At 36.7% G+C, this 24,307-nt stretch overlaps 1 protein-coding gene across 1 annotated transcript; it reads left to right on the top strand.

Moving 5' to 3' along the window:
* Positions 1 to 529: 529 nt before the first annotated feature.
* FAM227A (family with sequence similarity 227 member A) lies at positions 530 to 24,307 on the top strand. The gene is made up of 16 exons (XM_088141036.1): positions 530 to 670; positions 1,697 to 1,818; positions 2,544 to 2,629; positions 3,323 to 3,401; positions 3,991 to 4,079; positions 6,238 to 6,384; positions 7,281 to 7,382; positions 8,760 to 8,864; positions 10,170 to 10,293; positions 11,474 to 11,581; positions 12,798 to 12,859; positions 13,842 to 13,956; positions 15,829 to 15,947; positions 16,673 to 16,830; positions 17,509 to 17,658; positions 20,965 to 24,307. Exons 1-16 carry the CDS (start codon positions 645 to 647, stop codon positions 21,098 to 21,100), a joined length of 1,728 nt encoding a protein of 575 aa, XP_087997162.1. The 5' UTR covers positions 530 to 644; the 3' UTR covers positions 21,101 to 24,307.

The raw sequence follows: 24,307 nt of genomic DNA on the forward strand, positions 1-24,307 counted from the left end.
CAGCAGGCACTACCACACAAGGAGAGGGGAAATTATTTTTATTGCAAAATTACGAACGTGAGCCTTTATATACAGGCATTTAAATTGAATATATAAAACTAATAACGCGTAACTGAATCTCTGAACATGAGAAAGATGGTCGTATGTGTAGAAAGCTTGCGAAGTTATAACCCCAATCAGAAGATACAGCCCGTTCTCGTGTAATGGTAGCGACCTAAGCTGCTGTGAATGGAGTGAAGAACAGCCGCGCCGGTGGGATCTTACCATCATTGTAACCTGGGGGGGGAGGAAGAAACAAAAAATAATAATTTTGATACAGATTTTTTTAATGCTGCTGTTCAGTAGCTGAGTTCTCATATAAATTATTCCCAACATATTACATTCTCCGCTAATAGCGAAGAGGTGCTAGGCTCTCCTTAAGACTGGTATACAGGTGGACTAAGGAAATAGTTTCTTCCGCCTGGTTGCTGCGGTAACAGAGAGGACGCCTCGTGAGGGAGCGAACTTCCGGGAGAGGGCGGTCCGTGGCGCAAGCCGAGGGTTGGCTGCCCCCGGAAAGTGAGCATTTTATCCCCGTAATAGCCGTCCCCAAACTGAGCGGTGGCTGGGAGTTCTGAGTGTGGTGTGTGGTTCCTGAGTGGACAATGACTCAGCAGATTGTAGTTCCCAGGTACCAAATTAGAGAATTGGAAAAGGCATTTAGGCCGTCGAGTCTCAGCCCGCCTAGTCTCCTCTTGGACAGATTTAGACAGGAAAAGGAGCGCGGAACGTTTAGTTCTACTGTCGAATTTCTGGCGTTGTTAGGAAGCTTTTTTTTTTTTTTAATATTCTATCGGAATCTATGTTCCAGTAACTTAAATCCATTATTCCGGATCCTACACTTTGGAACAGTAGAGAAGAGATCTTCATTATTTTCTGTGTGACATCTTTTTAGTGACAGCTTGATTTACCATACCCGGATGTAACGTGGTGGACTTAATTTCCACTGTGATTTATGTCATCACATAAATACATGTATTCCCCACAGTGCCCTCTTTTCCAATTCAGTGGACATTTCTGAATGTGCCCACCCCCCAACAATTCAGGTTAGAAACTGGGCAGTAATTATCCAATATAGCTAGATCCAAGGTCACTCTCTTGAGGAGGGTCACACTGGAGCCCACTTCAGAGTCCCCAGCATCTCCCCCCTGCTGCATTCATGATAGCCCCAATCCAATCTCCTCCTCCCTCCCTGGCAGCTGATGCAACTACTTGCCACTCTGGCCACTTCCTCAAGATCAACAGGTGCAAATTCTTCCCAGATGACATCACAAAGAGTCACCCTGGAAGACAAAGAACCCTCACAGTCCCATTACTGGACTCTGGCCAGCCAGCCTCTAACTCCAAAGAAAAATAAATAATTCTATCTACAAAATACTTTGCTAATATAGCTCAGCAGCTCATCTTCCTTAATAGGGTCCAGGCCATTTTAAAAAGGGCAGTTCAACAGCAGCCTGCAGATACAGTTTACTATGTAAGTGACTCCTTTTGATTCCACAAGGAGATCCTAAAATACATTCCAGCACAATCTGATGATAATTTGGTCACTCCAAGGAAGATTGAGCTTTAGGAGCAGGAAAGTAAAATGACTGAATAAAAGTGTGTTTCAAATGGAAATGTGTTTTCCTTCCCGCTTTTTTAATGTTGTTTTCTGCAGGATGGACTTAATACATACTAAAGCATTTTTAAGCCCCCTAAAGGGGTTCCTGATTTTGCCATCCTCAACCCAAGAAGAGAGAAGTGACACCATGAATTGCAATTTAGATGACCTTCCACATTGTATCCTTTTTTCCCTAATTATAAACAACATGAAGTCTGCATGAAAATATTGCTTGTAGATACACATATATATTTCCATTTAGCTGAAAGATGCTTTTGTTATAAAATTGTTATTGGACTAAGTCCCTACTCAATTTTTTTTTTTTAAATAAATCCACTTGAAGTGGACCTCTGAACCTAAGTGCTTGTTATGAAAAATACAAGTAAACGCAACTAAACATACTAGATTCTGTTTGAATTGTGATAAAAATAATTATTTGTTCAGAGCCTTACAAATCAGAATAAGCTTCAGATCTGTGATAGGCAACAAGAGGGTCAAATCTGGCAATCAAATGGACATCCTTTGGTTCCCCACATGGTTATAAAAGAAATTTTTGTATCTGCAGTTCGGTCTCATTGCAGAATTTGGAGTCAGGGAGAGAAGCTACCAGAGTTAAACCCCAACAACTCCTTCTGAAAACTCTATCTTCCAGCAAATGTCATCTAAGAATTTAGTAGTATTAATTATGAGAAGTAAATGCAACTAATTCAGAAACTGAATTCCAGCCTTGCACTGACCAAGATCAGTATTCTAGGAAGTCTACTTTCTATAGTCTTCAATTAAATAATACATATTATATTTAAAAAGCGATATTTAAACCAAAGGAAAAACAGATAGAAATAACAGCAACATTTATATACTGTCTCTATAGACTTTTGAAAAAATCCTTAACAAGATCTATTAGTGTATGCCATTGGCAATATACAAAATGTGAATCAAAAAATCTCTCATTTAGAACTGGGAGTGAGAAGATATGACAGTAGTGATGTAGTAAGTAAAGATATATTGCAGCATTTTTAGCATGCAGAATCCCAGTGTGTTTTTCTTATCTAACTTTAAGCAATTTAGGAATTGTCAAGTACCTTGCTTAGCCTTTCTGATGACAAGGTAAAAATCAATGCAATTTTTCTCTTTTTAAATAGAAAAGAAATTCTAGAGTTACACTTATATAACTAAGTAGGTGCAGAGAATAAAAAGCACATGCCAAGTTGATGATGCTGTTGCATGAACTGGGTTTAAATGATGGAAGCTTTTCAGCTTGAAAGTACTTATGCACAAATGTACATAGCACAAGAAGACAAAAGTAGTTATCAGTATTTGGAGTAGGGTACTAGTGACTATTAGCTGTACTGTTATTCTTCAGACCACTATTAGAGCACTCTTGATCTACATGACTGAATTATTTATCAGCTTGAACATTGCTAGGCATATAGAGATTTTAATTTCTTTAAGTAAATTAAAATTTATAGAGCAACTGAAAATGAACATGATTCTACTAAAGATAAGCATTTTTAAATCCCATTACTTTCAATGGAGGAGATGTAGTATTTTAACTGTTCAGATAAACAGGAATTACAGAATAGAGAATATTTCCTTTTACAGTTCTCCACAAATAAAATAAATTTCAGAACTTTTAAAGAAACTGATATCTATTTATCTTTTTCTTCATTGTTATCACTGAAGGTGATTGAGGATACGATGCTGAGGAAATATACAGGACTGAAGGGTCCTAGAAAAGGAAGACATATAACCAAGGGGAAAGGTAAACATAATGACAATATTAAATCAGTGGTCTAATTGTTTCAAACATAAGGTTTCATTAGAACATATATAATAATGTTCCTTTTTGTCACTGTTGCTTAACTCAAATGTCTTACTAAACTGTTCTTCTAGAATCCAGAATGTTTGAGGAAACTGCCATTAGACTTGGACATCTACTTTTTTCCCTCTTCTATCTACTCAACATACAGCTTCAAAAGTTCACTCATGCAGTCTCTTGAGGTGGAGCATGGGTGCATTGGGGAGAAGGGGCAGAGCAATGGTCCTAATTTTGGCTTGTCAGAGGACTATGATTCAGGGCTAATACCAAATCACAATAGCTGGTTTCATACTATAATGTTGTTTGTTTATGACTTTATGAAATACTACATGTGAACTAAATCATTAGTTTTTTGTGTATATATTGGCTCCCTCTAGCTTTCAGTGCAATGACAAAACAAAATTATTGACATGGAACTTATCAGTATTGACATGGAACACTCTGTGCCTAGATAATTACATACCAACCAAGTTTGCATATTTTGTGAGCTTCTGCTCAGTTGCTCAGTAGGAGTATTCTTCTTACGTTGCAGAGAAGGATCAGGTAGTGATGCAGAAGTCTGGCAGGCACAGTTCAGACGTGGATACTTTAAGACATCAGAGCAAAATAGCTCAGAAAAAGGTATAATACTGAGTGATAAGTCAAGAGTCACCCTTTCCTATAAGCATATGTAATATTTAGAAAAAGTTAGAAGCTATATTATTCTTAATGGTCAGGATATACAAGCCTTACTGGGAGATGTATGCTGTGAAGAAATCATGCAGGATAAGGATCTTTATCTTGTGTGGCCATTAAACTAGCATTTGTAACCTATTCCACCAATTATGCTGATATTGCAAAAGATTTGATTGTGCTTGCTTGGAATTCTGGGAGCTTCTGTAAAAAAACATCTAAAATGTGCGTGTTTGAAAAAAATTTATAAATGTTCTTAAAATATTTTCATTTATGTAATAAAGTATTTAGCATTTAGTAAGGGGTAAGCAACTTATGGCCTAGAAAACCTTTTTTTTAAAACTCACAGAACCTATTTTGACTCCTCTTGCTGAAAATTGACAGTATAATTTCCCACCATACTTAGGCAAGATACATATAAAACCATAGTTGAAATCCCCTAAAATAAAATTAAAATAGTTATAAAAACCAAGAAAACTCTGGAAGCTAAAGAAAAAATGAAATCCTAGCCCTCTCCATGTATATGTGACATATTTATGCTCATTTTGTATTATTGCCACACCCACTGAAACTTTTGGCCTCACCCCTAAATATTAAATGGTTCCCCACTCCTGATTAACACAGGAGTTCTGAATATTCAAGGAATTTCTTTTTTAAATTATATTTTATTGTTAAAATATTGAAATACAAAAGAAGGAAATGAGATAGAACAAAAAAAAAAGACTACTATGTATGGAGTAAAAAAAGAAAAAGGCATAGTAAAAACATTCTGATGATAGATCCTCCCCTTCCTTTCTACTTGTTTCTCCAACCCCTAACCATAGTTTGAATATTTATACTTTACATTGAACATTAGTAGTTATTAATTTCTATTTAAGTCCTAAAAACGGTATTCCATATTACATTCAAGAAGTTTCTGAATTCATTTTCTTATTGTAGCCTATAAAATAACCCAGAATCCGTATCAACTCCATATTGTAAATAAGAGTTGAGGGTGAAGGCCAAACCACACATGAAATGGAACACCTGGCAAGTAATTACTTATATTAGCCAGGGTAGGTGGGAGTTCTGTCAGAATCACTGTGCATGGAAGATAATCCTTTCCTCCCATGAGAAAATCTTCCTCCTACTTGCACTTGCTGGTAAGCCCAGGGAAGTAAGCTCTGACTGGTATAAATGACAGCTTGCTTTCTTTTATCTACCAGGACGTAACCTTTGTTTCAAGTATTCCACAGCTTGGCCTGGAATGACTTTATACAGCTTCATTTGGACACTAATGCTAGCCTTTCCTGCTAAAGGAAGATCTAGCCTTAGTTATGAATCCCATAGTCTGAGGTTGGACTACGATAATATACTCTGTACAAAAATGAAAATATTATTTTCCTAATAATTATAATTACATTAATAATTAAATAAAATACAGTATTCATAATTATAATAATCAAATATTGTTATGGAAATAATGTAGAATCTTCAGCAGCTAGAGTTTATTGTTGTCATCATGCACCACTTGTATGTGAGGAAAAAAGTTAAATACTCCCTCATGCTTGAATAATCATATACATTGTCCCTCCCGTGTCAATTCAAATCCTCTAATATTGCTTGTTTAGTAAAAGAAATGTTTAAAAGAGCCAATAAAGAATTCCTGTCTATTATGTAGTTTGGCCCACAGTCACACGCTAAGCAAGCAAATTTAATCTACAAACTCTGTAAGGATCAGGAAGCATAAAGTAGTTTGTTCTGGCCTGTTGCTGTATATGGTAACTGTGTCATTTTACTTAGCCTCTTACAGTGTCTTCCTTTAATCAGATCTGAGGCTTGAATTCCACTTAATAATTCTTAGGTCATCACTACCAGAACAACTGGGGCTTAATTTGTTTCATACATTGAGAGACACTCAAGTCCACAGTCCAGACTTACTTATTAAGACATTACACTGAACTTAATATATTCTGGGACAATCTTGCACCTTGATTAAAAGGTAGCCAACCATGCATTTTATTACGCATAGGACATTCATTTTTCCTGAACAGATTGCCCCAGTAGAAACCACTGGATTTTGGGCCTCCTACGTTTCTCATGTATTATTTCTTCCTTTGATCCCTAGGTGGTCACAGAAAAGAATAAACTTGTAGAATTGTATCAGTACCCAGGATATCGTAAGGAGGAACTGACACCACTGCCCAATGGAATACAGATGGATGAAATTTTGGAGAAAGTGATTCATGCTCAAAGTAAAACTGCAGCTGGGAAGGTACTTCAGACCTTCACTATTATGTGGCAATACTCTTATCTTCTGGAGAGAAATAGTAGGGATAGATTAATTATGTATTTACTTGTTTTAATGTCTGTTGGCACCTGATATTTATGAGCAGCCATAATGCCTAATTGTGGCGACTGCACAGTGTACTTGTTTTTTTTCCTTGCTGAGGAAAAAAAGTGAGTTCATTAGGTCTAGTTATCTTTCTAATTAAAGGAGTATCTAGACATAGCTACCTGACACAAACAGGAGACCTGCCATTACTCAGTTAAACAGAGGATAAATGTTGTGTCTATGTGCTCCTCCTCATTTCATTTCCCCTTCTGTCTTGTGATTGACAATGTTCATAGTGAATCACCATTTGTCATTACATCCAAAACTGGAAGCTTCCGCTTATCTCAGATGCCAGGATATAAAACCAAGGATGTAAGGAACAACTTTCCTGATTTACAAACTGAGATAAAACCAGTTTTATAGTTTGAATTGATTTGGTTGAGAGTGTGATCTTAATTATTTTTTTCAGGTTTTAACCATGCTTCCTTATTCAGATTAGCTCACAGTCTGGAGAGCTGAGATTCAAAGTAATTTAAATCCCTTGCTATGACTGCTTAATATACTGTAGTTCTGATTAGGCCCCCTAGATCTAAGGTTAAAAAGGACAATGGAGTAAAATATACAGAAAAATATTCTTTCCAGACAGTTTTTAAAATATCTTGACTAGCTGTTCCCAGCTGACTTCCTCCAGATGTGTAAGGTAGCAAGTCCCATTGTTGCCAAGCTTTGTCCATGCTCAGAGGGAAGTCAGGGAATTGCAGTTCCACACATGTGGAGGTCATTACATTAGGAAAGACACATCTAGACTATGGTGTTACTCTTTTGTTTGTTTACAGACACAGTGGGCTGTGAAAATGCTGCACAGGTTTCTTGATGCTCCATGTACCCGAGCTGTTTTGCTGGATAGTTTCTGGTGGCAGTTCCTGCACCTGTATCATGTAAGGATAAGGGCTGATTATTGATTAGATTGTTAGATTCCATTTTTTCTGATTTTCTATTTTTGATTCACCATTTTTTTTATTGTTCCACTTGTTTTGAAATGATGCTATACCAAATTTAGTGCCATTTATATCTCTCATGTGTACTATACAAATACAAAATTACAATAACATATTCAAAACTTTGAAATAATTGGCAAAGAAACAAATATAACAGATTTTTTTTTAAAAAAAAGATCTTATAACTATTGTTTTAATTTGGATTTTTGCATTAACAGGAATGGGTTCACCAGCCTAAGGGGACCCTTCCAACTCTGTGATTCTCTACCAAATAATGTTAAAACAATGTTGTTGTTAAAACCAGTGAGGTACATATTTATTGTATTCACTTATGTATCATGTTAAAGATTTTGTAGAGGGGAGAGAAAGAATATCTGATCATATATCTCAAAAATATGTATATTGCAAACCAAGGGCATCAATGTCACAAGATTACTACAAGGATAAAGCGGGAGGAAACCTGATAGTATCTATCTATCTATCTATCTATCTATCTATCTATCTATCTATCTATCTATCTATCTATCTATGGTGTTTTTGGAAAACCCATATATGATTTTCTCTTCCTACTCTCCCTCTCTCTCTTCCTGGCTAACTTGTGACATTTTATAAATGACTGTGGCCATTCTAGGGATGTTATGAGGATAGTCTAGTTTGTTCTTGCTTTTGTTTCCTCATTCCCCACCCAAAAAATTCTATTTCTTAAGTAAAATTGTGTGATAAGCCTGGAATTGATGGATAGCTTTCTTTTGTTTAGGAAACTTGAATTATCTATATATTGGAGGCCTTTTGGAAAGAAAATTAGGAACCTAGAGAAGTAGATTTTACTAGAAGCCTGGGATAGAGGAGAATATTAAGTTTTACTTTTGACAATAATAAAAATAAAAGCCATCTAAAATCTAAGTGTTGATGCAGAACTGTACTTATAAGGCCTAGAAGTATATGATACATGCCACAGATGTTAATTAAAAACTTAGTTGATTGCCCTTAAATGATAGCATTGAGGAAGGCTGATGAACCTCCAAAGTCTGTAAGTTAACATTCATACTCTATATTACGCTGAGCTATAGATTTCAATTTTCAAAATTCAGTTCAAAAAGCAATGATGAATATAGTATGTTCCAGTTACAGGAACAGTATTTTAAGTGAACTGAAGTTTCTAAATACTTCTCAAAGGCTGTCCCATTTATAAACAACTATGCTTTTCCTATAGGCTTCTTGTAACTACAGTTTTCCTTCCTAGAGTTCCATTGCTATGGCATTGTGATTAAATAAATATGCCTTCAATAACCATGCAATTTATTCTTCTCCCAATAGCCAAATCGAGAAATTCAGGGGCATTTGTTTGAACGTATTGCAGAAAATTATGCCCGCATTCTATTAGGCTGTCACAAGGTTTCCAACCAGGAATGCATCCTCAAAGTGAGTAAAAATTTGAAGTATTGGATTTTAAGCAAGATTAATGTTATTTTTTAAAATCAAATCTTAAGTGTGATATGATGCTTTAAATTTCAGAAATACAAGAAGACGTTTTAAATGTAAGGGTTAAAGTCTAGAAATGGGGCACTGTTGAATGTTACACTGAAATTTCCTTTTGAAAAATCAACTTAAGGCTCTTTATTCTTGTGTAAAATGTGTGCTATCTCTTCTTGATTCCCAGTTGATGCTGATGCTTGCCCCTCCTAGGAAAATGAGATCAAAATAAAGATCCACTTAATCTACTACTCTGTTTTCCTAAGGGGTCAGTGTTTCTGGGAAGCTTGCAAACAGAATATAATGACAACAACTTTTCTCTATTGCTTATCTCTAGCATCTGGTTTTCAAGGAATATGGAAATTTACCTGAATGTGCAAGTTCTCTCTAGCTTTCATTAATAGTAAATTAATTAATTAAAACTCATTATCTGTGTAATTCTCTACATCTTTTTTTTTTACTGTAATTATTGCTCCAACAGCATACACAGACATTTTCTATTCTTGCGCTTGTGACAAGTTACGGTTTTTGAGGACTAAGCTAGATTCAGCATCACCACTTGAGCTATTATGTAATGTTTTCCCTCAGGTCTGCTTCCATAGTATGACAGAGCAAGCTCCTAGTTATGAGTTACCCTTTATCTCTCCCTCATCTGTTTATTCTTGAAACAACAACTTGTTATTTTTACTTGATGTTTTAATCCTATTGTGAAAACTGCCTAGAATAAATTCTGTGATCCATAAATAAATAAAAATAAGAGTTGCTATTGCTAATTATATCAATAGTATCAGTTCTTTTTTGCCTTTAGTACTTGATCATGTATCTCTTTTTAGCTTTTCTTAACTGATAGACATACTTTCCATGTTCAGGGAACACTTTTAACTTTTAGCAAGTAATCTTTCCACGTTTGCCCATAAGCAGTATAGAAAAATTAGTAATTCAATAATGTATGTGGAATACTGATGTGACCCATTGGTCTGCATGAACTGAGAATGCAAAAAAATCACACACAAACTCTTGTGGCTGTGCTCTGCTGGAAGAAGGTTAGTTATAGATAACAAGATGATTTTCAGTGAAGCGTGACTGCCACCATTAAGCTTCTAATTGAGGAACTTGTGAAAAGGTTTTAAGGAGGCTTGATATTCCTATAACATAGTTTGAAAAATAATTGGCTGAGAAATTTAAATATTCAAAACACAATTGCCATAATTTTATTTGAGATTCCCCCCACTCCTGCTTTGTTTGAGTCTTTAGTTTTTTCCATCACTACTGAGTCAAGCCGTGTACACCTGCTTCTGCTCCTGTTTCCCGAGGTCCTGGTTTAATACCTCTGAATTCAAGGCCCAGCTCTGTGATGTATTCTCCGAGTGGCTGGGAGGTGAGATGCCCTGATATCCTTACTCAAGGAATGGATCATACAGGTTTTGACCAGGGATTTGTGTTCCATATTATGCAATACCACATTGGGTTTGGCAGTATTTCAAAATATGATCTATCTCACTTCCCCTCAGCTTACTTTGCTCATCCTAGGTGGGAATCAAAGGATTAATCTACTACTTACACATTCCAGAAATTAGTTTTTTAAATGATTGCAACAAAAATGTTGATCATGGCATAGGTTTTTGCGAACTAGAGGACAGAGTATGCCATAATAATCATTCTTTAAAATGTTGTGAGATTCTTTGTTGTTTCAACTAGTTATGCGCCCAAGAGAATTTGTCCTTGTATTTTTTAAGCACAGTATTTCTTATGTCAGTTAGGTAACTTCTTGAATAGACATTTAAATGCAGCATGTAATATGACATATGGAAGAAAGCTGTTTATAGAGAAGACAGCATATTCCACGCCTATAGTGTTTTATTAGCTTCTGGTGGTATAATCCTTTTATGGTTATCCTGCAAGAACTCAGGGAAAATATCTGAAAAGGGGTAGCAATATTCTGTCTCCAAAGTTTTCCTAATTGCTTGAATACTTGGAATTCTACCACCCTCAGCAGCTACTGTACCTGTAGTTAGGCTGTCTACCAGTATATACGACACGCTAGCCTTCCATAATTTACTACCTTCCAGATGCATTAAAGTTTAGTTCTGTTGCCTAAGCTGCTTAGACATTATAGGAGTTGAAGTTTTAATATATTTGGATGGCCCAAGTTGTAAGGCATATGCACCAAAGGCTTTTTCCCAGTATAAAGTGGTGGTTCATAATCTGAAAAAAAAAACATGATGTAGTGCTGAAACAAAGCAGATCTATCCCTCTTGGCTGTCTGAATGGAGACTGCTTGGGAAAAATAAACATTGAATTCTTTAGATAATCTTTAAATAATCTGATACAACATTTAAGTAAACTAAAATATTACATTACTTGCAAAACACATCCTGTTGTATTCATTTGAATTCATTTAGTTCTTTAAATTGTTTTGATTGTGGTCTTCCATCAATTTCTCCTTCTCACTCCTTTTGTTTCAGCATAAAAAGCAAGTTACACACAACATCATCCAATAGATTATGTTAATAATGTTTTGTTTTTCACCATGAATCCTTTTTTGCACAACCTTGTAGGTACACTGCATGAACCAAGAAGTTTCAATAAATGGGATTATTCCCAGTTGGAACCAGAACGATCCAGGAGAGAAGATTTGATGTCAGGAAAGAAAAAATTAGGGACTGGTAAAAATCCTGATCAAATTTATGTTTTCTTTCTTATGTAAAGAAAAATGCTCACTGTTTTAAATGAAGTATTTTCTCATTATGAACCATTACAAAGTGTTATGTGGTAAACAAAAAAATTATCAGTAAAATTTAAACAATATGCCAATTCGCCCTTCTGTTACATTTCAACTATGCTAAGGAGTCAAAATAAAACCATGTTTTGTATAGAGTTGGCATGGATTAGTCCTAAATACATGTTTTGTTTGCAGAAGATCCCAATTTTAGATATCCCCAATTAATAGCATTTCAATAGAGAACATGAGAAATCTTGAATCTTCTTGCCAGAGTATAATGCAGGGCTGGATAGATAGATCAATGGCCTAAATCAGTACAAATTACCCCTATCATATATTCTTCTGAGTTTTCAAAATTAAAGTTTTAGCCAAAGCTAAAATTTATATGGGGGTAGATATTAAGGTAAAATATCATTAACAGTACACAAATCTTAAAGCAAAGATCAACTGCAGTGAATAGATTAATCTGAAAAAAAATGTACACAATTTGTTTACTATTATTCTGTTTAAGATTTTATAGAATGTGAGCATTACTGGATGAAGATGGCTATTGCAAGTCCTATTCCTACTTTCTAACCCACTCTATCACATGAACTATAATATAAGCCTAGACACTTGCTTTAGTTTTCTCAGGATCATGTACCTGCACAATACCAGAAATTTCCCATATGGAGATAAATGGCAAGCTAAAACAGCTCTGATCATACTATGCCTTAGATATTGAGAGCAACTCATAGGTTGTGTGTTTCCATCCCTGCCTCTTTCGAAAATAAGTTGCAAGTATTGTAGAGTGTGCACTGGATTCAAGGCAGGGAGAGAGTTCCAGCTTTGTATTGTCGAAGGCTTTCACGGCCGGAATACGATGGCTGGTGTGGGTCTTCCAGACTGTGTGGCCATGTTCTGGAAGTTTTGTTTCCTAACGTTTCGCCAGCATCTGTGACCGGCATCTTCAGAGAGCAGGAGCACAGACAGGAGCAGTTCCTGGGCAGAGAGAGAACTGTTCCTGTCTGTGCTCCTGCTCTCTGAAGATGCCGGTCACAGATGCTGGTGAAACGTTAGGAAACAAAACTTCCAGAACACGGCCACACAGCCCGGAAGACCCACACCAGCCATAGTTCCAGCTTTCTTCATTAAATTTCAAGGCTCTTTCATTTCTATAGACACTGATGTTCCCTTTGAGAGCTACAAGCAATACAGTTCAAAGGGAAAAGCTCACTTGCAAGTTCAGAAGGTAAAATATGAATTAGTTTATCTATTAGTATTGGAGATACAGCCATTTCTATTTCTATTCTGTTTGGAATGTGAAGAAAAGAATTTACCAAATGCTAAGGCTAGATTTCATGTCAATTAGCCCTTTAAGAATATGATTTTACCAAAAAAATCAAAACAATTTTTGCAGCAAGGAATCATGTACAATTATTTGGCTTGTTCTTTTCAAAGAGCAAGGGATCTTAGGTTTCCAAATATATAGTGAAGTGGCTACATGGATGACTGTTAGGGAATTTCTCCATAGTCATCAGTTTCACTTCCCAATTCCTCAGAAACATTTTTGCATCAGCCCTCAAATGCTCACTGCTACCAACCTCTCCATGAACTAATTAGTGCTCTTTCCAGTTGACCAAAGGGGAGAGCAAAAATCAGCCTATGGTCTTTCCTCTCTATTCTTATCCTTGCCTCACCACATTTGTTTTGAGAGAGAAAAAAAAGCCAGTTTTTGCTCAGTTTAAGCCTATGCACCTTGACTTCAACAGAGAAGGGAAAGAGTGAAGAGGTGGGACAACACAAGAGTTCCTTTGAAAGAGAAACTACCTGCACTGAACTAGCTGAACTATTAACATTGATAATTACCATTATCAACATTAATAGTTCATCTTTTATCACAGGCACCTATTGGATAATACCTGTGACAAAATTGCCTGGGACAGTTTTACCGCTGTTGAGTTCAATAAAAGATCCACATTATTGTGGGTGTTCAAAGAAAAATGGGTCTTTAAAGAAAAATGCCAAGATACCTACTCCTTCTGTAATGCCTTACTACCCTTCTAAAGTCTTCCCCCTCATCTACACCATTTGAACTCTATTTTTCTTTGAAAATTGTGCCAACCCATACATCATACTGTAAGACACCTCTAGTTCTCTTTTCTAAAGTCTGATATTCTGATATGATGTGATATTCAAGTTTTCTTCATCTTCTGATCTTGAAGCAGATTCCTTCAAGAAAAGCATTTAACATATTCATTAAAAAAGCCAGGAAAACTGTATCTGGGAAAAAAGATCAAAAGCAGCTTTCCAAAAAAGTTAGCACATTGAAAAGTAAAGGTAATATACACAGAATTTTCTGCAATACCTACTTTAACAATGTATATGTGGGATTTTTACAGATTAAGGAAGCAATAATAATGTAGAATGCTCCAATTACAAAGAGTATGTTATTTGTATATATCACCTAACCGTATTCCTATGACAGAAAGATACAAATGTGCTACTTAGTTGATTTGTAGAGAATTCACAAGAGGGTAACCTTGTATTGCAGAGAAGCAATTCTGTGCTTTTTAGATCATATAATACTGCATTTTCTCCTAAGGATTCTGTGGAAGCACAGAAGTTCTAGACTGTTGTGCTTCCATAGCATCAGCATTGTTGAAGATGAGCTGATTTATTTTCAGGTCAGCTTCTATGTAACTGAAAATTCTGTGAAGCTACAGTTGTTTTTAAAAATGCTATCTACTTCCCCATTGATTACAAGAAAATTTGCTTCATCCCCCTTCCTAGCTCCTGAACTTCAGCTACAGTAGCTTGATGGCTTTGTAACTCCACCTCAGTAGCCAGTTACCCAGACAAAGCTCTTGTCTGCTTAGTTTTTCCTTTCCCTTTGATAGGGTGGTGTTGGTAAGAGGAATCAGCAGGACGAACTGAGGCAGCCTGTTCTCTAGTCTGTCTGGTTGTCTGTGTTTCAGCAGACTTCCAAGTGCTATTGCTGCCTTTAGTTTTTTCTGATTTCTCTTGCTAATATCTTCTGTTTGACTCTGTTGTTCTTCAGAAATAGTTATTAATCTCTATAAGATTGTTATGGCTGTTTGGGCTGTAAGAAACCAGTAACTGGCAATTGGTGTCTATTTGGGAACAGACAGGTTCAGTTTGGGAATACCCCTTGACTCCCAACTGTCACTGGATTTGCAGGTGGAGGCTGTAGTAAGGAACACAATTACAGCTAGAGTGCTGACTGCAGCTCTTCCTGAACCAGTTGGACCTAGTGACAGTTATTCAGGCCTTGATACAACCCATTTCAGCTACTGTTACGTTTATAAAGATGTCATAAATAAGTAAAGAAATAATAGTAATACAAGTTTAATCACTCAATTACTTATTTATTTATGACATCTTTAAACCTCAAGGAGCCTGAGTGGTGTAAAGGAATAATGGAAACATAGCCAAGGCAACATACAGTATGATAAATACAGTTAATCCAAAACATAACTATTATTATAATACTAATATTCATACCAGCTAATCTGTGCAGAGTACATGGATCATATGATGCATGTATTAAACATTTTGCTCTGGCTAATTGGCTCCCAAGCACAATTTAAGTGCTGATGTTGATCTCTAAAGCCCTAAACAGCTTATGGCCAAAACATCTGTGGACGACATCTGTACCTGTGAATCTGTACAGTTATTTAGATCAGCAGGGGAGGCTCTTCTGAAGATGTTCCCACTGCCAGAACGTCAACTATCAGGTATATGGGAAAGAGAATGTGGCTCCTAAGCTATAGTATATGCTCCCTAAGGAAGACTCTCACTCTTCCAATATTTAGGAAGATGGTAAAAATGTATCCTTTTCACCAAGCTTTTAATTGTCAATTATTTTGATGGCTGATTTTAATTTTGGTTTTAATTGTATTAATTTTGTTGTTTTCTGCTTCGTATTTTTTTAAAAGCCATCTTGAGTATTGGAATTGTATAAGAAAGCATAAGATTACAATCTCAATGAAATATATTAAGGAGCCCTGACTCTGATCTGCTAATAGAACAGCATATTTGCTCATCTTTCTTCCATACCTGATTAAGAGTAATCACTCCTTTGGAAAGTAAACTATGCATATTATTTATTTATTGATGGGTTATTTGAATATATAATTCCTAATAAATACATAACTGATTAATACTTATCAAATGGATGCTCTTTTTTAGAAATAAAGCATGCTGCATCAAGTATTGACCAGCTTAAAGAGGATAGTGAGAAAGATGTATGGAGCAGCCACCAGAACTTACCCCCTCAAAAATTAAAGATAACTTTGCTTCCTCGAGAGGTGATATCATTTATGAATAATAAAAATGTTAAAATAATGTAATTACTAGTGGTTCTGGGTAAAATAAAAATTTATTCCTTACTCCTGTCCAAATTAGCCTTTGACTTAATAACTTAATGCTTTTCAATTATTTCAACATAATATTTGCTTGATTTATTTTGAGGCAAAAGAAATCAGCTCTCTCCAAGACAATGAAAATAGTTTGTCTAAAATGAACTAATGATACAGATGTGTTTTACAAATCAGAGAGCTGTTCAAGATTATGTTTTAAATTGGTTCATATTCAGTAGCAGCCTCCTTGAGAGTGTGATGGGTTCAGAGTCAGCCTGACAATAAGCATCACTCATATAGAAAGACTCGCTGCATTTAGATGCAGTAACTTGTTTTATATAATAGTTAAGATTAGTATATGTTGGATATTGAATAGAATATTCATATATATGAAGAACGTTATTTACCAAAATTCATAAGAGAATTTAAGAAGAAAATTATCCAGATTACAGATTTTCCAATATATGCATATAAAATATGTTATTAGAAACAGCTATACAGAAGCAAGATCTAAACAGTGACCATTGTGAACAGTTTTAAATATATTGCCAAAGTTGTGGCATAATTATTCACTTAAGATAATTATGCCCGGATAAAAACTATTCATCCTGAATGTTGCTGTAGTAATAGATCTAGCCCAAAATCACTAATAGCTGTGTTTATTTACTTTCTAGTCACACCCAGCTTGCCGTGGTCCTGAGTTTACATGGCATCGCTTCAATATTAGTGGTCACAGCCCACTAATTCAACATTTCTTCCAGAAACAGTGTGCTGAATCAAAATCGGGATGTGACATATTTCTGTCTAGGAGGGAGATATGCAAACCAATGCCATATCCTTATGATGTTCAGAAAAGAAGTGTTGATGGAAAATTCTTAAGACTGAGCTTCATGGCTCTCTAATATAATTTTTGTCAGTATAATCTATTAAGAAATGCATTGTTAAACTTACACATAAATGTGTAGGTTAGAGTTTTATCCAAGTTCCTTTGAATTTAAATGTTTTGACTTATTAAGTAAAAGTTTAATCTTTGTAAACTTAAAAAATGATAAGCCATTGAGTCAATTTAAAGATAAGAGTGGTTTTCTAACTGGTTTTGGGGGAATCTTATCATTTCTCTAAACTTTATGAGGGATTACTCAATAATGGTAACCAAACATTCATAAAGAACAACTCTGCTCAGTATTATGTATCTTCCCCTGAAATAATATATAACTTCAGAGCAGTATGTGTCTTCTGGTAAGCAATTTAGCCAAATTGGCTTGCCAAGACCCCATATGAATTGTGTACATGCTTAAAATAATTTCAAGCAACTGCAGAATGAAGAGATTCTTCAGAAATGAAAGAATGTGTAAAACCAGTATCTAGAATATTCATCAATAAATTTGCCCTTTTTTTCCCCAGATCATTAGCAAAATATTTTGGGGTGTGGGGAACCCATTACTTTTTCTTTGTGGTTTACTTAAGAAAAAGAAATCTGAGTAGAATTTTCCTTTACATTTAAATTCACTGATTCTGTCCAAACATATGCAGAAGTGATCAAGGAAGGTTTTCATATCCTCCACCAGAGGCGCAAAGCCTTCAGAAAATGTTATTGGAAACAATACAGAGAAATGAGGAATTTTGAGGAACAGAACAAGTATAACCAGGAACTTTACAGGTACATAAAGTGTATATTGAAACCATGTAATCTTATGCATATAATGTCCACATTTTAAGACTGTTACGGAATGTAGATACGGCTTATGTATCAGCCACGTTCTTTTCTTCCTACACTACTTTCAATTTTTGTTTTTTATCATCTTGTCTGATGAAGAGATCTTACTCATTATTTTGTAACAGAATTGGCCAAAGAAATCTATTGCTTTAATAAAGAATTGAAATGACTTCTAGCATTACAATATCAATATCAATATTTATTTATTTATTTATTTATATTTATTTATTTATTATTAAATTTTTATGCCACCCATCTCCCCTAATGGGTGACTCTGGGCGGCTCACAATTAAAATCAAAAACCCATAAACAATTAAAAATACCCCATAAATAATTAAAATTAATTAATCCATTAAAAGTCAACTGTAAAACAAACCCTATCTATACATATGAGGGAAACAGGAATTTCCAGATTCTTACACAATGCATTTATCGTTAATTCTTATTTCTTCATTCACTACTATGAACTATTCATTACACTAACCTAATACATTGGTTTATACAGTACATTCTTGTTTTTTTTTTTTAATTCTCACACTTACATGCTTTATTTGCCCTGAGTTTCATAGTTCAACAAATCCAAGCCTTTACTTTGTACCATCTGTATGTTGTCTCCAAGAATTGTTGGGTGGGTGTTACATCTTTCCTGCAATTAACGTGATTTTTTTAACCTGGAAAAAAAAACAAAGTAAATTAAATATATAAATGTTTTTCTTTTCCTACACTGGAGAACTCAACTGCTTAAATACTTTTAATAAGATGACAGCAGCAAGTTCTTATCGCATCCGCACTCCTGCAGCCTAGTTGTCTCCCCATCCCCACCCCTCATCTATTATATTTGGATGAAATATGTATTTGTTTTAGGAAAAGAATGTGCAGTGTCTCATAAGTAGTTGGACTGTAATTTGGACTCACTGTGAAAGGCTCCATTTATGTATATATGTATACATATATTTCAAGCATTTACAAGTTTATTTATTTATTTATTTATTTATTAAATTTTTCAACCACCCATCTCCCCCCAATGGGGGAACTCTGGGCGATTCACAACAAACATTAAAAACATAAATATATATAAATACATAAAACATTAATTAAAAACATTACTAAAAAGGAGAAGGAGAGTCCAAGAGGATGAACAATCTGAGGCTGAAGGCAGAGGCCTCTATGGGGCTAGCCATCCCCATGCTTGAGGTATTCCCTCCCCACCCCAGGCCAGGTGGCAGAACCAGGTCTTCAAAGCCTTACGGAAGGCCAGGAGTGTGGGGGCCAATCGCACCTCCGGGGGCAGAATGTTCCAAAGAGCAGGGGCTACCGCAGAGAAGGCCCACCTTCTGGACCCCGCCAGTTAAAGTTCTTTCACTGAGGGGGTCTGAAGCATGCCCTCTCTGTGTGATTGGGTGGGACGGGTTGAAGTCATAGGGGAGAGGCGGTCCCTTAGATAACCTGGTCCCATGCCATGTAGGGCTTTAAAGGTGATAACCAACACCTTGAATTGGACCCAGAAGCAAACTGGCACCCAATGCAGCTCGGGGAGCAGAGGCATTACATGGGCCCTCCTTGGGGCTCCAACAATAGCCTGCGCGGCTGCATTCTGGACCAGCTGCAGCTTCCGGATACTCTTCAAGGGTAGCCCCATGTAGAGCGCATTGCAGTAGTCTATATGGGAGATAACAAGGGTGTGAGTGACTGTTTGAAGGGCATCCCAATCCAGGAAAGGGCATAACTGATGCATAACCCGAAGTTGTGCAAAGGCCCTCCTTGCCACGGCTGCCACCTGCTCTTCAAGCAGGAGCCGTGAGTCTAGGAGGACCCCCAGATTATGCACTGGGTCTGTCTGGGGCAGTGCCACCCCGTCCAGCACCAAAGATGACAAAATCCCGGATACAGAGGAGTCATTAACCCACAGCCACTCCGTCTTACCAGGGTTCAGCCGAAGCCTGTTGCTCCCCATCCAAACCCTTACAGCCTCCAGGCACCGCGAAAGGGTGGCCACAGCATCACTTACTTCACCAGGGATGGAGATGTATAGCTGCATATCATCAGCATACTGATGATACCTCATCCCATGATGACGGATGTTCTCACCCAGTGGTTTCATGTAGATGTTGAAAAGGGGCGGAGAGAGAACCGAGCCCTGCGGCACCCCACAAAGGAGGGGCCAAGGATGTCCCCTCTCGCTCCCTATCACCACCGATTGGGATCGGCCCTGGAGAAAGGAGGCGAACCAGCACAAGACTGTGCCGCCCCCCCCCCAATTCCCTGAGCCATCCCAACAGGATACCGTGGTCGACGGTATCGAACGCCGCTGAGAGATCAAGGAGAGCAAGGATGGTCGCACTTCCACCATCCCGCTCCCACCAGAGGTCATCCATAAGTGTGACCAATGCCATTTCCGTTCCATATCCGGGCCTGAAACCTGACTGGAAGGGATCCAGATAATCCGTTTCCTCCAGAACCCTTTGGAGCTGTGAGGCCACCACTTTCTCAACCACCTTCCCCAAAAAGGGGAGGTGGGAGACTGGACGAAAATTGTCCAGCACAGTAGGATCCAGGGAGGGTTTCTTGAGGAGGGGGTGCACCAATGCCTCCTTAAAAGCAGCTGGAAACACTCCCTCCTGCAAGGATGTAGTAACCATCGCCTGGATCCAACCACATGTCACCTCCCGAGCTGCTTTCACTAGCCAGGTGGGGCATGGGTCCAGATGGCAAGTGGTGGCCTTCACAGTCCCCAGGATCCTGTCCACTTCCTCAGGAGCAACAGGATCAAACCGTTCCCAGATAACTGGATAAGAAGAGTCCCCCAGTATCTCCCCAGACCCTGCACCACGCTCGGAGTCTAACTTGGAATGAATCCGAGCGACTTTGTCCTGCAGATGCTCTGAAAATTCCTCTGCACGGCCCTGCAAATGAACCCCCACATCCCCCTTACCAAGGAGGGACCTAGTGATCCTAAACAGGGCTGCCGGGCGGCATTCTGCGGACACGATAAGGGCGGAGAAGTAGTGGCGCTTTGCCGCTCTTATTGCCACAAGGTAGGCCTTGATAGTGGCTCTAACCTGTGTTGGGTCAGATTCTGTCTTTGTTTTCCTCCAGCGGTGCTCTTGACAGCTTTATTAGAAAACATGGGTTCAGTCTTTAGCTATAATCATAACCTAGGTTTCTTCTCAGCTTCAACATTCAGATAATTTCTATTACTTGCACTATTCAAATTAATTTCAAGTTTTCTCTTGTCTCCTTATTCTGCAGACAAGCTATACAAGAAGAGATGAAGAAGAGAAAGGCACAAAAACAAAAAGAATTGCTTTCTCTCAGGGATGGGCAGAATAGTTCAGAACCTTCATCCCTGTTTTCAAAAGATTCATCTGGGAAACACTCTAGTTAACTTAGATGTCTCCTTTTGAACTGGACAAGGATTAAATTCACTGGAAGCATGTTACAAAAAGACAATTTAAATAAAATTAGTGAACCTAGGTTTGGTACAAAATGTAAATGCATTGCTAATTAAAAATAAATGAGTACTACTACATTAAGGGGGAAGCATAAGATAATGCTTTGAGAACACTACTGGATATAGTTTCTTTTATTACTTCTGAATATGACATGTATAATTATTTCCCATTATATTTGATTTTGTTGTCATTTTTTGTCCAGTTTAAGAATATATTGACTCTAAATTGGATTATTTTCAGCTTTTCTAACACCAGTTTCATCTTAGACTGAACAGATAAAGTATTAACAGCAATACTTCTTTTTTAAAGAATTATAATATGTAGGTTTCCTTTAGAATGTTTAATCTGTTATCTGAATTCTACATTTTAGCTCCTAATGAATCTTATGTGCCGGGTGTTATTTTTCTTTGTTCCCCCACCTCAGCCCTAGTAAAAGAAATTTTTTAAAGTATCTCTTTTTAAAGAACAGCATTTCCAAATATTAAAATGTTTATCCATATTGCAGTACATAATGTATTTTTCAACTTATGCTAGCACTGTTATGTCTGTAATATGTTATAATTATGTTGTAATTTGATTATGTTGTAATTATTACAACAATAGATATGGATTGTAAATATATCAAATTAAGAGAAGTCATTGTTTCTTTCTATTCTGTGTTTGTCAGACCTCATCTAGAATATTAAGTTCTGAGCACTTCCTTTTAAGGAGGACATTGCTAAACTGGAGCATGTGCAGAGGAGAGCAACCAAGATAATAAGTGGCCTAGAAATTTAAATTTGTAAGGAACCATTGGAAGTGTTGAGTATTCTCAGCCTGAAGGGAAAACTGGGGAGACATGATAAGTCTCCTCAAGTATCTGAAGGGCTGCTATATACAAGTTGGGGCAGAATTGTTCAAGTTGTTCCTGACGATATGACAAGAAAAATTGAGCTTAAAGGAGGTAGATGTTTTCATTTGGTCACAAGAAAAAATCCTAACAGTAAGAGCTGCTCTTCTATCTAGCTGTTCTTAATTGTTAGGAAGCTTTTTCTTAAATCCATTATTCTGTGTTCTTTGGAATGGTACAGCAGCGTTTCCCAATCTTGGCAACTTACTGTGGAATTCTGGGAGTTGAAGCCCACATATCTGGAAATTGCCAGGGTTGGGAAAGTGATACAGAGCAAGGCTTGACCATCTTCTGTGGACATCCTTTCAGGTTTTTGAAGAGTACTATTATATCCCTGCTCAGTCTTAAGTACTCTCTTCATAGTACTTAAAGATTAGTCCTGAGGTCATCCATTTTTCTGAATATGTTCCAGTTCCTCTGAATCTTTGAAGGGTGGTGCCCAAAACTGGGGAGAATACTTCAGTTGGGAGTCTGACGAAGCAGAATAAAATTGGATTTTTTGCCCCAGGTGTCTTGTGCTATTGTGCATATGCCGCAACCATCCATGTCACAGTCACTTAAATCCTAAAAACCTCTGGCGCTTAACCAAGGCTGAAAGCAACCTGGCATAATCAGATCCCAGAGTTTCCTTTTTGGACCAGCCATCCTGGGAATCCTCCACTGGAAAATGTGACCAATAAGCATCAACAACTCTTTTTACTTTATCATTTTGGACCATCTCTGGTCATTCCTCATCATGCCTCATCACACATACAACTGGTGTCTGTGTGAACTGAAAACATCTTTATTTGCATTTCTATTGTATCATGAATTAATCTACTTCAACTTTCCTTGCCATGAAACAGTAAATTTCTTTTGGACTGTGAGAAACCTTTGTACTGTATAAAATAAAGCTGTGTATTAAATGGTATGTATGTATTCTTGTGAAAGCAAAATAATGGAATTATTACTTTACATTATTAGAATCTATACTTTTTTTTTTACTTTTTGTACAATGTTTATTAGTCAATTTTTAAACAAATGTAAAATAAAATAAAAATGATTGATTTACCTTATACAAATACTCAAGGAAAGAAAAACATTATACAACCAACCAACCAACAAAAACTGTAATTTTGTAATATATCCCAAGTACACCTGTTCTTGTAAGTCTTAAAAAAAGAACCCTAAGCTTTCAATGTTGACCAAGCATGTTCAAGAATTTTTTCCAAAGGGAAAGATAATCAGATAACATTTTCTGATTAACTGAATATATAATTTTCTCAAAAACTGCTAAGTCACACATCTCTGAAATTCAATCCTTTATATCTGTAATTATAGTATTATTTTTTTTTAGCTAGGGAATTCTGGGAGTTGAAGTCTACACATCTTAAAGTTGCCAAGTTTCAAAAACACCGCTTGAGAACCTAACTTCTTTTTCCCTTCCCATTTGGGAGCTCCGTCCCCAGCAGCTGTAACTTTGTCCTTCAAACTCCATGTCTGAGTTGCAGGCCGGTCTGTTTCAACTTGGGCCAAACTCAGCTACGTATAAAGCAAGGTCTGAGCAGCATTTCAGGTGAAGGGAAATGATCATCTCTGTCCCTAAAGCTGCAAACTATTCTCCCAGGTTTTCTCTCCCAGCTAGGTTTACTTTTAATATTATTAACAAGTTGGCATAAAAGCGACATGAGGAGAGAACTGAGAGGAGATAAACTTCTTCCTAACTTACCTCACAACCTAATGCTCTTCATTTTACCTATCTAATTTACCTCACGGCAGAACATCTGATGAGGTAAATACTGGTGAGAGTAGGGGAAACTTGATATGCCATTCTGAGCTCCTTTGCAAGTACTTTGTGATAAAAATGTAACTTTTTTTATGGAAGAGAAAGGAAGGAGGCCTTTGCAAAATTTACACTTTCAGCTTTCGTTCTGAGATAAGTCTTCAGAATAAGAGTTGGCCCTTCTTAGAGAAAATCTGTATTAAAATGTGTTCTAGAAGGATGTGGATCAGAAATGTTGTATGTGCAGTACGCCAGGTTTTTAAAAAATTGCATTTTAAACAATATATCACCTCTCATTTGTTAGATGAATATTGCAGATTTAGGAAAATGAGGCCTATGATAGAAGTGAACAACACTTTTTTATATATGTGGTAACATTATATACGATTATATAATTATCTATATATAAGTAATATACAATTATACTTACCAGAGTGTAATTTAAAGATGATTATTAAGTTGCAAACACCAATGACATGAATTGATAAA

The sequence above is a fragment of the Python bivittatus genome, unplaced genomic scaffold (assembly GCF_059951505.1).
Source record: "Python bivittatus isolate LINGU-HERP-01145 unplaced genomic scaffold, Pbiv_v1 ctg000330_np1212, whole genome shotgun sequence".
NCBI lineage: Eukaryota > Metazoa > Chordata > Lepidosauria > Squamata > Pythonidae > Python > Python bivittatus.